This window comes from Maniola jurtina, chromosome 11, assembly GCF_905333055.1.
Source record: "Maniola jurtina chromosome 11, ilManJurt1.1, whole genome shotgun sequence".
NCBI lineage: Eukaryota > Metazoa > Arthropoda > Insecta > Lepidoptera > Nymphalidae > Maniola > Maniola jurtina.
The window spans coordinates 5418498-5432076 of record NC_060039.1 but is presented as its reverse complement, the minus strand read 5'-3'; the positions used below and the strand labels follow the sequence as shown (position 1 = coordinate 5432076).

The 13579-nt window shown below is 35.5% G+C and overlaps 1 protein-coding gene across 50 annotated transcripts in view; it reads right to left on the bottom strand.

Annotated features, from left to right (window-relative positions):
• Positions 1–13579, bottom strand: part of LOC123869491 (mucin-19-like) — a 52775-nt gene that overhangs the window by 37531 nt on the left and 1665 nt on the right. For 21 of the 50 annotated variants that reach the window (XM_045912415.1, XM_045912437.1, XM_045912426.1 and 18 more), the window contains exons 3-17: positions 13057–13095; positions 11965–12006; positions 11470–11511; positions 10285–10326; positions 9075–9116; positions 7983–8030; positions 7233–7280; positions 6127–6156; positions 5004–5054; positions 4461–4511; positions 3851–3898; positions 3318–3365; positions 2131–2178; positions 1343–1390; positions 247–276 (exon numbers count right to left, since the gene is read on the bottom strand). In XM_045912415.1, the coding sequence (XP_045768371.1) occupies positions 247–276; positions 1343–1390; positions 2131–2178; positions 3318–3365; positions 3851–3898; positions 4461–4511; positions 5004–5054; positions 6127–6156; positions 7233–7280; positions 7983–8030; positions 9075–9116; positions 10285–10326; positions 11470–11511; positions 11965–12006; positions 13057–13095 (657 nt within the window). Of the gene's footprint in view, positions 1–246; positions 277–1342; positions 1391–2130; positions 2179–3317; positions 3366–3850; positions 3899–4460; positions 4512–5003; positions 5055–6126; positions 6157–7232; positions 7281–7982; positions 8031–9074; positions 9117–10284; positions 10327–11469; positions 11512–11964; positions 12007–13056; positions 13096–13579 lie in introns of those variants that run through there. The other 29 variants (XM_045912460.1, XM_045912454.1, XM_045912463.1 and 26 more) reach the window with 15 other exon arrangements.

Sequence of the window (13579 nt, the reverse complement as noted above, 5' to 3'; positions counted from 1 at the left end):
TCCAGGTGGGCGAAGCCGCGGGCATCCTCTAGTAATGATATAATTATGTTTATTATTATATCTATTTGTAGATTCAAAACTGCATCTTCTGGGAATCTTTTAAATCATCTAATAATTAAGTAGTAATAACTCCATAATAACTTCATTCATATTATTTGCAAATTTATTATCTTGATATTAAAGTATCAATGACATTTCTGGTGATAAAATATAATCAATATTTTTTTCAAGTCTCTTAATACTTACGTTCAGGTTCAGTAGGTGAGCTGTCATCAGCTGTAAGTTGTATATTGAAAACATTGAATAAATAACATAATAATTAATAAGAATAAATAATTATAATATAAATACAATATAATTGTTACGGGACAAATCTATAGAAGAAACTTTTTTGTGTAATAATTAACATTGAGGAATTTACATTAGCGGATATTATAATACATAGAGAAAGGAATATGTAACTAATACTGTAACCGGACTTTTTTTGTACATCTAAATTTACAAAAGGAAACGGTGACTGATTGACTAGTTTACTGACTGACTGATCTATCAACGCGCAGCCTAAACCGCTGGGGTAAGAAACATAACATTTTGACAGTAGGTTTTTTTATAACGTAGGCTTAACTTAGTCACAAGTTCAGCCCCTAAGAGGGTTAAATAGAGGATGGAGTTTTGTTGGAAAGTCTGTCATTTTTTAAACTAATTTCGATGTAAATAATTGGTATTTAGGCTTTCGGTTAAATGTGCCGATAATAATTTTTGAAAATTCTTCTCCCAAGGAGGTTAAATAGGAGATGAAAATTTGTATGAAAGTCCGTTATTTTTCAAGTTTTTTCCGTGAAAGTTGATACTTGGTTACAAATGAAACAATGCGTGTTTCAGGATTTTTGAAAATTTCTCCCCCACGCCGATGCCCAAGGGCAGTTTTTATTAAACCCACCCTTTGGTTTCTACACCACATCGTACCGGAACGCTAACTCGCTTGGCGATACGGCTGTGACAGTAGGATGGTAACTAGCCACGGCAAAAACCTCCCACCAGGACAGACAGACACACAGATAGATAGACAAAAATCTTAAAAACGTGTTATTCAGTTATGGTACCGTTCAAATAACCATATGAGCTTAATATGAGGTAGTTATTTCGAAATTACAGACAGACACTTCAATTTTATTTATTAGTATAGATATCCTTTCGGGACAAGACAACAGCGAATCAATGGCGATTATTGAAATAGATTAGTAAAAAGTTGACTTTTAACTTGCATCTAACTATGACGATGACGGCGATACAAGAATTATTATTTCGGGCTTAAAAAAAATTAGAAATAAAATATCCTTACCGACAGAAATTGCGGTTGCATCAGCTGAGCTGTCGCCTGAAGCGGTAGCTGTATTGTAAAAGTCACGTGAATTAGTAAATACATTTATTATGTAAAAAAAAATCATTGATCATAAACTTTCTTGCACTTCTTGGCAAAATGACAAAATGAAGATATGATGTAAATGCCTTATATTTAGGCCCACTTGCGTCAAATTAGGTTAAATTACTGGTTTTTTCTCAATCATCATTTCGCTTTTGAAGGTTAACATATTATGTCTAATAAATAAATAATATAACCCGACCAAATATGAATGAAGTAGAGTTAAACATCAACATGAAAATTAAAAAATTAAAACTGTTAAAAATAAATCTTGTACGATGGTACGGAACCCTTCCTGGCCAATTTTAAAATCCCTGTTAGATTTGCCCAGTCAAGTGACGTTTTGTAAACTTGCCAAGATAATGAAAGGTAAAAAAAATTGATTTAACATTTTGACAGCTTTGACAGTTTTACAATTGGATACAATTAACTATACCATGCTCGGCTGAATAGTTGCCTTGCGCAGACACGGCGTTGATTTTCAGCTTGCATCTACTATCCAATCAAATACGGAAGAGTGTACAATATGCATGTACCAGCAAGTTACTAACGAAATCAAAATAAAGAACTGAGTAGTCGAAAGTAGAATGAATAACATTTTTTCATAAGTTTTAAATGTTAGTTAAAAGAACAACATTAATAATATTAATTTATTAGGAATCTAGGAATCTATATTTCCTTCTAAATATAATATTAAAACAGTTTACCTGTGGCAGCTGCATCTGCCTCAGAAGATCCATCGCCATTATTTAGTGCTGCGAAAAAAAAATATTGTGGAAAAATCACACTTAATATTATAAAGGACAAAGTTTGTATGTGTGTGTGTGTGTGTGTGTGTGTGTGTGTGTGTGTGTGTGTATGTTTGTTACTCATTCACGCAAAAACTACTGGACGGATAAGGCTGAAATTTAGAATGGAGATAGATTATACCCTGGATTAGCACATAGGCTACTTTTTATCCCGGAAAATCAAAGAGTTCCCACGGGAATTTTAAAAAACCTGCATCCACGACAACGAAGTCGCGGGTATCAGCTAGTGTTACATAAATGGTAGGTAAATGTCGTGAAATCGTATTGTTTACAAACGACAACAATGAAACAACATGCAATGTGTTTATAATTTAAAAACATGCGATTCCCTACTAGAGAAATTACAGAAAATTGCTATTCTTACAGTAGCTTCACAATATATTTAAAAGTACACTAATATGATATTTGTACGACAAAACATTCTCAGTTACAAAAAAACCGGTGACTTCCACGTCAGGCAAACTAGAAACCGTAATAAGCTCGCCAATCCTACGCTCCGCCTCAGGAAAGTGGGAAAGTCATTTGTGGGTGGGAATGAGTGTAATATTTTATGATAAAATTCACGGTTTTCGGATTTTTTCCTTTACTCGTGCTATAAGACCTACCTACCTGCCAAATTTCATGATTCTAGGTCAACGGGAAGTACCCTATAGGTTTTTTGACAGACGGACAGACGGACAGACGGACAGACGGTCAGACATACAGGCAACAAAGTGATCCTGTAAGGGATTCGTTTTCACCACCACATTCATATTTATAGCTTATTCTCCAGTGTAACAATTATAAAGGATAGTTATAATCACCAAAATAATAGGACTCGTTCGGGATAGGGAATGGCAACTTTTGTTGATGCTACTCCATAACTCCGTCAAATCTTTATCGAATTAGGCAATTCTTTTTTATTTATGACAATATTTCTATCACAATATAGAGCTAATAAAATGAGTAACAGCGAATCAATAGCAATTATTGAAATAGCTTGATAAAAGTTGACTTTTAACCATGCATCTCTAACTATGACGATGACGGCGATACAAGAATTATTATTTCGGGCTTAAATAAAATTAGAAATAAAATATCCTTACCGACAGAAATTGCGGTTGCAGTAGCTGAGCTGTTGCCTGAAGCGGTAGCTGTATTGTAAAAGCGAATTAGTATGATGTAAAAAGGAAACATTAATTGTGCGTGTTTTCTGTAATAATTTTGTGTCGTTAGATGAAAACATGTTCATTCATTCATTCGTTCATAATTTTTTCGCACACTTAACCTTTGTTGGCAAAATAAAGATATAATATAAGTGCCTTATAAGAAGTATCGTTTGGCCGGGAATTCGCTTAGACTCACTGGTTGCATAATAATGCCACTTAATTTATAAAATTTCTGTTCACTTACGCTTAATAATTTTGCCAGAATAAAATACAACGAAACCATTTTGAAACATTGAAAAACATAATAATTCAAATAGTTGACAGTATTTTAACAATCGCATACAAGCTCAGCTGAGTGCCGTGCGTACTGCGCAGGTACTCGGTGTTGGCTTAAGCTTGCATCTAAATATCATTTTTTTTTTAGTTACCTGTACTCTAATGATAAATAAATTTTAAGTATAATAATTTACCGTTGGCTGTTGCAGTTGCATCAGAAGATCCACCGCTGGTGTTATTTTCTACAAAAAAAATTGAACTATTTCAGGATAGCAAGCAGTAGGCCATGTTTCAGTAACATCTTATTGTTGGTAGACCGTACATAATAATTATAATTAAAGCAATGCAAACATGACTATCTTTACTTCTATAACAGCTATTAAAATCATGATAAAAAATTTGAACTGTTTTGACATTGCACCAGATCCAGAGCTTATTGTTTTATCCAATCTAAGGAAGGTATCACTCGGGAGGATAAACTAATATTTCTTTTGACTCTCGCTTTCATGTTCTGCAGGCACCCTGATTTTTTTTTCATGAATTGAAACGTGGCTCCATACTGTGGTAACATGTCTAAGGCCACGCAAGCCGCCGCAGTACTACAAGGGTATTATTATGTTAATATCATCTAATATCTCAGTAAACTAAAAGACTTATGTAATCGAAATATCAAAATTTAACTCCATATCGCCACATATTATTTGCGACTTTGCTTTCTTGATATTAAAGTACCAATGACATTCATGCCTAGAAAATAGAACAATTAAATGAATTCAATATATTTTTTTTTCTTTTAATACTTACGTGTAGGTTCAGCAGGGGTTGGTTCTTCAGTATCACAGGACGGCGGTTCAGCTATAAGTGTTACATCGAAAACATAAAACAGACGTGTAAGAAAAGAGAGGTCCCTTTTTGTCATTGTAATTATTTCTACAAACTTCGATAGGCAACTTTTAGTGAACGGTATTTTTACCACAAAATGCTTAAAAAATAAATATAGTTATGAATTAAGCAGGGATGTATCGCTCGGGAGGATAAAGCAATATTTTTTCGACTTTCGCTTTCATGTTCTGCAGGTACCCTGATTTTTTTTTAATAAATTGAAACGTGGTTCTATATTGCTGTAAAAAGTTTAAGGCCACGCAATCCTATTATGATATTATTATGTTTAGATCATAACTCAGTATACTGAAAGACTTAATCGAAATATTAAAATTTAACTCCATATCTTCACAAATTATATTTTGCGACTTTGCTTTCTTGATATTATAGTACCAATGTCATTCATACCTAGAAAATAGTACAATTAAATGAATTCAATATATATTTTTTTCTTTTAATACTTACGTGTAGGTTCAGCAGGGGTTGGTTCTTCAGAATCACAGGACGGCGATTCAGCTGTAAGTGTTACATCGAAAACATTGAATAATAACAAAACTAAACGTGTAAGAAAAGAGAGGTTCTTTTGTCATTGTAATTATTTCTAGAGACTTCGATGGTCAATTTTCGTAAACGGTATTATTTCCACAAAATATTCAAGAAACATCATGATGACGTAAGCAAAGGAGTTATCACTCGGGACGATAAACCAAGATCAGTGCTATCCATACTAATATTATAAATGCGAAAGTGTGTCTGTCTGTCTGTCTATATGTCTGTCTGTCTGTTTGTCTGTCTGCTACGTTTTCACGGCCCAACCGCTGAACCGATTTTGATGAAATTTGGTACAGACATGGGCTACATCCCGGGGTGGTACAGACATGGGCTACATCCTGGGGAAGGACATAGGCTACTTTTTATCCCGGAACATCAAAGAGTTCCTGCGGGATTTAAAAAACCGAAATCCAGGCGGGCGAAGCCGCGGGCATCCTCTAGTAATGATATAATTATGTTTATTATTATGTCTATTTGTAGATTCAAAACTGCATCTTCTGGGAATCTTTTAAATCATCTAATAATTAAGTAGTAATAACTCCATAATAACTTCATTCATATTATTTGCAAATTTATTATCTTGATATTAAAGTATCAATGACATTTCTGGTAATAAAATATAATCAATATTTTTTTCAAGTCTCTTAACAGGGCTCTCTCCGTCACTCGTTTCCATTCGTTTCATACAATCGTAGTTCCAATTTCATTTGAATAATTAGCAACTAAAGTCCATGAAATTTTGCAGACATATTCTAGAAACTAATATCTGTGTCTGTGGTGTTTTAGATTTTTCTAAAAATATGTAGTTTTAAAATTACAGGGGCTCAAAGATTTGTATGAAATTTTAAGGACCGCGTAACTTTGAAACCGAGTATTTTAACAGAAATCTGGAAAACCACAGACATAGATATTAGTTTCTAGAATATGTCTGCAAAATTTCATGGACTTTGGTTGCTTAGTATTCAAATGAAATTGGAACTACGATTGTATGAAACGAGTGGAAACGAGTGACGGAGAGAGCCCTCTTAATACTTACGTTCAGGTTCAGTAGGCGAGCTGTCATCAGCTGTAAGTTGTATATTGAAAACATTGAATAAATAACATAATAATTAATAAGAATAAATAATTATAATATAAGTACAATATAATTGTTACGGGACAATATCTATAGAAGACACTTTTTGTGTAATAATTAACATTGAAGAATTAATATCCGGTAATGTAACCGGATATTTTAATACATAGAGAAAGGAATATGTAACTAATACTGTAACCGGAGTATTTTTGTACATCTAAAGTTACAAAAGGAAACGGTGACTGATTGACTAGTTTACTGACTGACTGATCTATCAACGCGCAGCCTAAACCGCTGGGGTAAGAAACATAACATTTTGACAGTAGGTTTTTTTATAACGTAGGCTTAACTTAGTCACAAGTTCAGTCCCTAAGGGGGTTAAATAGAGGATGGAGTTTTGTTGGAAAGTCTGTCATTTTTTAAATTAATTTTGATGTAAATAATTCGTTTTTAGGCGTTCGGTTAAATGTGCCGATAATAATTTTTGAAAATTCTTCTCCCAAGGAGGTTAAATAAGAGATGAAAATTTGTAGGAAAGTCCGTTATTTTTCAAGTTTTTTCCGTGAAAGTGGATACTTGGTTACAAATGAAACAATGCGTGTTTACGGATTTTTGAAAATTTCTCCCCCACGCCCATGCCCAAGGGCAGTTTTTATTAAACCCACCCTTTGGTTTCTACACCACATCGTACCGGAACGCTAACTCGCTTGGCGATACGGCTGTGACAGTAGGATGGTAACTAGCCACGGCAAAAACCTCCCACCAGGACAGACAGACACACAGATAGATAGACAAAAATCTTAAAAACGTGTTATTCAGTTATGGTACCGTTCAAATAACCATATGAGCTTAATATGAGGTAGTTATTTCGAAATTACAGACAGACACTTCAATTTTATTTATTAGTATAGATATCCTTTCGGGACAAGACAACATCAAATCAATGGCGATTATTGAAATAGATTAGTAAAAAGTTGACTTTTAACTTGCATCTAACTATGACGATGACGGCGATACAAGAATTATTATTTCGGGCTTAAATAAAATTAGAAATAAAATATCCTTACCGACAGAAATTGCGGTTGCATCAGCTGAGCTGTCGCCTGAAGCGGTAGCTGTATTGTAAAAGTCACGTGAATTAGTAAATACATTTATTATGTAAAAAAAATCATTAATCATAAACTTTCTTGCACTTCTTGGCAAAATGACAAAATGAAGATATGATGTAAATGCCTTATATTTAGGCCCACTTGCGTCAAATTAGGTTAAATTACTGGTTTTGTCTCAATCATCATTTCGCTTTTGAAGGTTAACATATTATGTCTAATAAATAATTAATATAACCCGACCAAATATGAATGAAGTAGAGTTAAACATCAACATGAAAATTAAAAAATTAAAACTGTTAAAAATAAATCTGGTACGATGGTACGGAACCCTTCCTGGCCAATTTTAAAATCCCTGTTAGATTTGCCCAGTCAAGTGACGTTTTGTAAACTTGCCAAGATAATGAAAGGTAAAAAAAATTGATTTAACATTTTGACAGTTTTACAATTGGATACAATTATACCATGCTCAGCTGAATACCATGCGCAGACATGGCGTTGATTTTCAGCTTGCATCTACTATCCAATCAAATATGGAAATGTACCATATGCATGTACCAGCAAGTTACTAACGAAATTAAAATAAAGAACTAGTTGAAAGTAGAATGAATAACATCTTTTCATAAGTTAGGTTTAAATGTTAGTTAAAAGAACAACATTAATAATAACACAACATTAATTTATTAGGAATCTACATTTCCTTCTTTTTACCTATGGCAGCTGCATCTGCATCAGAAGATCCATCGCCATTATTTTGTGCTACGAAAAAAAAATTATTGTGGAAAAATGTTACATAAATGGTAAATGTGGTGAAATCGTATTGTTTACAAACGACAACAATGAAACAATATGCAATGTGTTTATAATTTAAAACCATGCGATTCCCTGCGAGAGAAATTACAGGAAATAGGTATTCTTACAGTAGCTTCTCAATATATTTAAGTACACTAATATAATTTTTGTACGACAAAACATTCTCAGTTACAAAAAAAAATCGGTGACTTCCACGACAGGCAAACTAGAAACCGTAATAAGCTCGCCAATCCTACGCTCCGCCTCAGGAAAGTGGGAAAGTCATTAGTGGCAATGAGTGTAATATTTCATAATAAAATTCATGGTTTTCGGATTTTTTCCTTCACTTGTGCTATAAGACCTACCTACCTGCCAAATTTCATGATTCTAGGTCAATGGGAAGTACCCTATAGGTTTTTTGACTGACGGACAGATGGACAGACGGACAGACAGACAGACGACAAAGTGATCCTGTAAGAGATCCGTTTTTCCTTTTGAGGTACGGAACCCTAAAAATCGCGTAGTTTCGACATTGCACCAGAGCCGAAATTGCTATAGTCGAAATTATTTAATAATGGTACAACGTGTTGCGATTTTAGCTACAAAGTACAAACAAACAAAATTACGAAATGATCCTCGAAATTGATTTTGACGAAAGATGCAGAGATAGCTTGTATCCCGGAGGTGGACAAAGGTACTTTTTAACCTCATTTAGGCTTCATAGTAACCGACATAGCTCAATGGGTTGCGAAGCTGAAGTGGTAATGGGCAAAAAGTTGGAAAGACTGATAGACGTTGGGATCCCAAGATGCTAGATTGGCGATCCCGCATCGAACAGCGCAGTGTTGTAAGAGCCTAGATAGACAGTAGAGCCGCAGCGAGCCGCTGGATTAAGGCGGCGCATCACCGTCACGTATGGAAACACCGTGGCGTATGAAAGTCCCTATAGAGACCTATGTCCAGCAGTGAACGTCTATCGTGATAATGATGAATATGTTAAATGATGATTACCTGCAGCATATGCATTGGAATTTCCACCACCTTCGCTGTTCGCTGCGAAAGATTGATTTTATAAATATATTTAATCTGCCAAAATGTAGGTAAGTATATTTTAGATGTCAAATTAGTCTGGTTTTTTTTCTCTTTTTTTGGGGTTTGGTCAAAGATGACTATAGTCTGTTTTTACTAGATCATAGATGACAGATTTACTTAGGCACCGCTAAACAATGAAACAATATGCAATGTGTACTTTATAATTTAAACCCGTGCGATTCGCTACGAGAGAATTTTATGGAAATAGGTGTTCTTACAGTGGCTTCTCAATATATTTAAGTTCACTAATATTATAATTTTTGTACGACAAAACATTCTCAGTTACAAAAAACCGGTGACTTCTACGACAGGCAAACTAGAAACCGTAATAAGCTCGCCAATCCTATGCTCCGCCTCAGGAAAGTGGGAAAGTCATTTGTGGGAATGAGTGTAATATTTTATAATAAAATTCAAGTTTTTCGGATTTTTTCCTTTACTTGTGCCATAAGACCTATCTACCTGCCAAATTTCATGATTCTAGGTCAACGGGGAGTACCCTATGGATTTTTGACAGACACGACAGACGAACAGACGGACAGATGGACAGACGGACAGACGGACAGACAAACAGACAGACAACAAAGTGATCCTGTAAGGGATTCGTTTTTCCCTATGAGGTACGGAACCCTAAAAATCGCGTAGTTTCGACATTGCACCAGAGCCGAAATTGCTATAGTCGAAATTATTTAATAATGGTACAACGTGTTGCGATTTTAGCTACAAAGTACAAACAAACAAAATTACGAATTAATCCTCGAAATTGATTTTGACAAAAGATGCAGAGATAGCTTGTATCCCGGGAATGGACAAAAGTACTTTTTAACCTCATTTAGGCTTCATAGTAACCTACATAGCTCAATGGGTTGCGAAGCTGAAGTGGTAATGGGTAAAAAGTTGGAAAGACTGATAGACGTTGGAATCCCAAGATGCTAGATTGGCGATCCCGCATCGAACAGCGCAGTGTTGTAAGAGCCTAGATAGACAGTAGAGCCGCAGCGAGCCGCTGGATTAAGGAGGCGCATCACCGTCACGTATGGAAACACCGTGGCGTATGAAAGTCCCTATAGAGACCTATGTCCAGCAGTGAACGTCTATCGTGATAATGATGAATATGTTAAATGATGATTACCTGCAGCATTTGCATTGGAATTTCCACCACCTTCGCTGTTCGCTGCGAAAGATTGATTTTGTAATATATTTAATCTGCCAAAATGTAGGTAGGTATATTTTAGATGTCAAATTAGTCTGGTTTTTTTTTCTCTTTTTTTAGGGGTTGGTCAAAGATGACTATAGTCTGTTTTTACTAGATCATAGATGACAGATTTACTTAGGCACCGTTAAACAATGAAACAATATGCAATGTGTACTTTATAATTTAAAACCGTGCGATTCGCTACGAGAGAATTTTAAGGAAATAGGTATTCTTACAGTGGCTTCTCATTATATTTAAGTACACTTATATAATTTTTGTACGACAAAACATTCTCAGTTACAAAAAAACCGGTGACTTCCACGACAGGCGAACTAGAAATCGTAATAAGCTCGCCAATCCTATGCTCCGCCTCAGGAAAGTGGGAAAGTCATTTGTGGGAATGAGTGTAATATTTTATAATAAAATTCAAGGTTTTCGGATTTTTTCCTTTACTTGTGCTATAAGACCTACCTACCTGCCAAATTTCATGATTCAAGGTCAACGGGAAGTACCCTATAGGTTTTTGACAGACACGACAGACGGACAGACGGACAGACAAACAGACAGACAACAAAGTGATCCTGTAAGGATTCGTTTTTCCCTATGAGGTACGGAACCCTAAAAATCGCGTAGTTTCGACATTGCACCAGAGCCGAGAAATTGCTATAGTCGAAATTATTTAATAATGGTACAACGTGTTGCGATTTTAGCTACAAAGTACAAACAAACAAAATTACGAAATGATCCTCGAAATTGATTTTGAAGAAAGATGCAGAGATAGCTTGTATCCCGGGGATGGACAAAGGTACTTTTTAACCTCATTTAGGCTTCATAGTAACCGACATAGCTCAATGGGTTGCGAAGCTGAAGTGGTAATGGGCAAAAAGTTGGAAAGACTGATAGACGTTGGGATCCCAAGATGCTAGATTGGCGATCCCGCATCGCACAGCGCAGTGTTGTAAGAGCCTAGATAGACAGTAGAGCCGCAGCGAGCCGCTGGATTAAGGCGGCTCATCACCGTAACGTATGGAAACACCGTCACGTATGAAAGCCCCTGTAGAGACCTATGTCCAGCAGTGAACGTCTATCGTGATAATGATGAATATGTTAAATGATGATTACCTGCAGCATTTGCATTGGCATTTCCACCACCTTTGCTGTTCGCTGCGAAAGATTGATTTCATAAATATATTTAATCTGCCAAAATGTAGGTATATTCTAGATGTCAAATTAGTCTGGTTTTTTTTCTCTTTTTTTGGGGTTTGGTCAAAGATGACTAAAGTCTGTTTTTACTAAATGACAGATTTACTTAGGCTAGCTTAGTTCGGGAAGCTAGTGTAAGTTTTCAACTTAACAGACAGACATATTCGATAGGTACATTTGAGAGGAATTTCGAACGCATTTTACCCCACGCGCTACTTGATTCGACTAGCCCATACAAATTTCACGCGGTGCGGTTTGAAATTTGCGCGAATATCTTGTGCAGTATGGAGTTGTATGGCACTCGCCGCATTCGCAGTGCGTGTAAAATAAATCGCACGAAGAAAAATCGCTGTTCGGGCTAGGCCTTAGCCCTGGCCTTTTTACTTAGATATTTGCTATTATAAATTTGCTCACCTATTGCATTTGCTGTAGATGATCCCTGGCCTGTGCTCAGTGCTGTAAGATAATACTTTCATTCAATATTTGAAACAGTAGCCTGGTCAATTTAGACTTAAAAAAAACCGACCAAGTGCGAGTCAGACTCGCGCACTGAGGGTTCCGCACTCGGGTATTTTTTCCAACATTTTGCACGATAAATCAAAAACTATTATGCATAAGAATAAATAAAAATTTGTTTTAAAATGTACAGGTAAAGCTCTTTCATATGATACCCCATATGGTATAGTTATCTTACTTTGAAAATTGAAACATAATTTAATTTTTTTAAATGATGTGACCACAAATTCGCGGTTTTCAGATTTATTCCTGTACTTGTGCTATAAGACCCGCCTACCCGCCTTTCATGATTCTAGGTCAACAGGAAGTACCCTATAGGTTTCTTGACAGACACGACGGACGGACGGACGGACGGACGGACAGACAGACAGACAACAAAGTGATCCTATAAGTTTTTCCTTTTGAGGTACGGAACCCTAAAAATAGTGGTCAAATAACAATAATTCCCACAGAGTCAAATATTGAGAAATGGGGTTTACTCAGGAATGGTAGGTAACTCTTAGCAAAAAAATAATAAAACCATTTTTGTAGAGAATTTTAAGATCTACAACTTTGGTCTGAGATTTTTTTGATAAAATTTTGACTTTTGTGCCCGAATAACTTTTGTAGCACATATAGGATCGATGGGGATTTTTAACACTTTATTTGTAATGGTCAAGCTCTCCACCAATATTTGGTTCTGTGGGAATTTTCATTATTTCAAATGACCGGGCTATAGTTTTCATTTGAATATGAGACAGAAGTGCATATGAGACAGAACCTTTGATTGATCCATTCAATTCTTGCAGGTCGAATTTACGAATATCTTTTTTAGTGTTCCTTTTCTCCAGTACACATTGGTCGTACGTATGCTGCAATATACCTACGCCTTTATAAGTTCTCCGAATGCGTTGGGCCAATGTGTACCGGGGTCTTTACGGTTTAAATGTCTTAGGAAGGTCCTAATACTAGTAGCTTAACTTTTGAATATATAATACTGTGTATCATTACCACTGGCTACTGCATTTGAAGATCCACCTTTGGCTTGCGCTGAAAAAGTCTTTACCTGTATTAGTATTCTTTTTTAACCCCCGACCCAAAAAGAGGGGTGTTATAAGTTTGACGTGTGTATCTGTGTATCTGTCTGTGGCATCGTAGCGCCTAAACGAATGAACCAATTTTAATTTACTTTTTTTTGTTTGAAAGGTGGCTTGATCGAGAGTGTTCTTAGCTATAATCCAAAAAAATTGGTTCAGCCGTTTAAAAGTTATCAGCTCTTTTCTAGTTTTCTTGTAGAAAAGAAGGTTAGATAAACCCTTAGGTTCATAATATTCAAGTGTCAATTGACAAATGTCAAGCTGTCAAGATGGACGTTGCCTATACATAATTATTTATTTGACAAGTGTAAATTAAAAATTTATAACACCCATGATACAACTATTAAAATAAATAGTGGCGTCGATTCTGATGTTTTTCTCTAAACTTTTGGAGTATCTGCATGTTTTTCTTTTTGATATTGCTAAAAAAAGCGGAA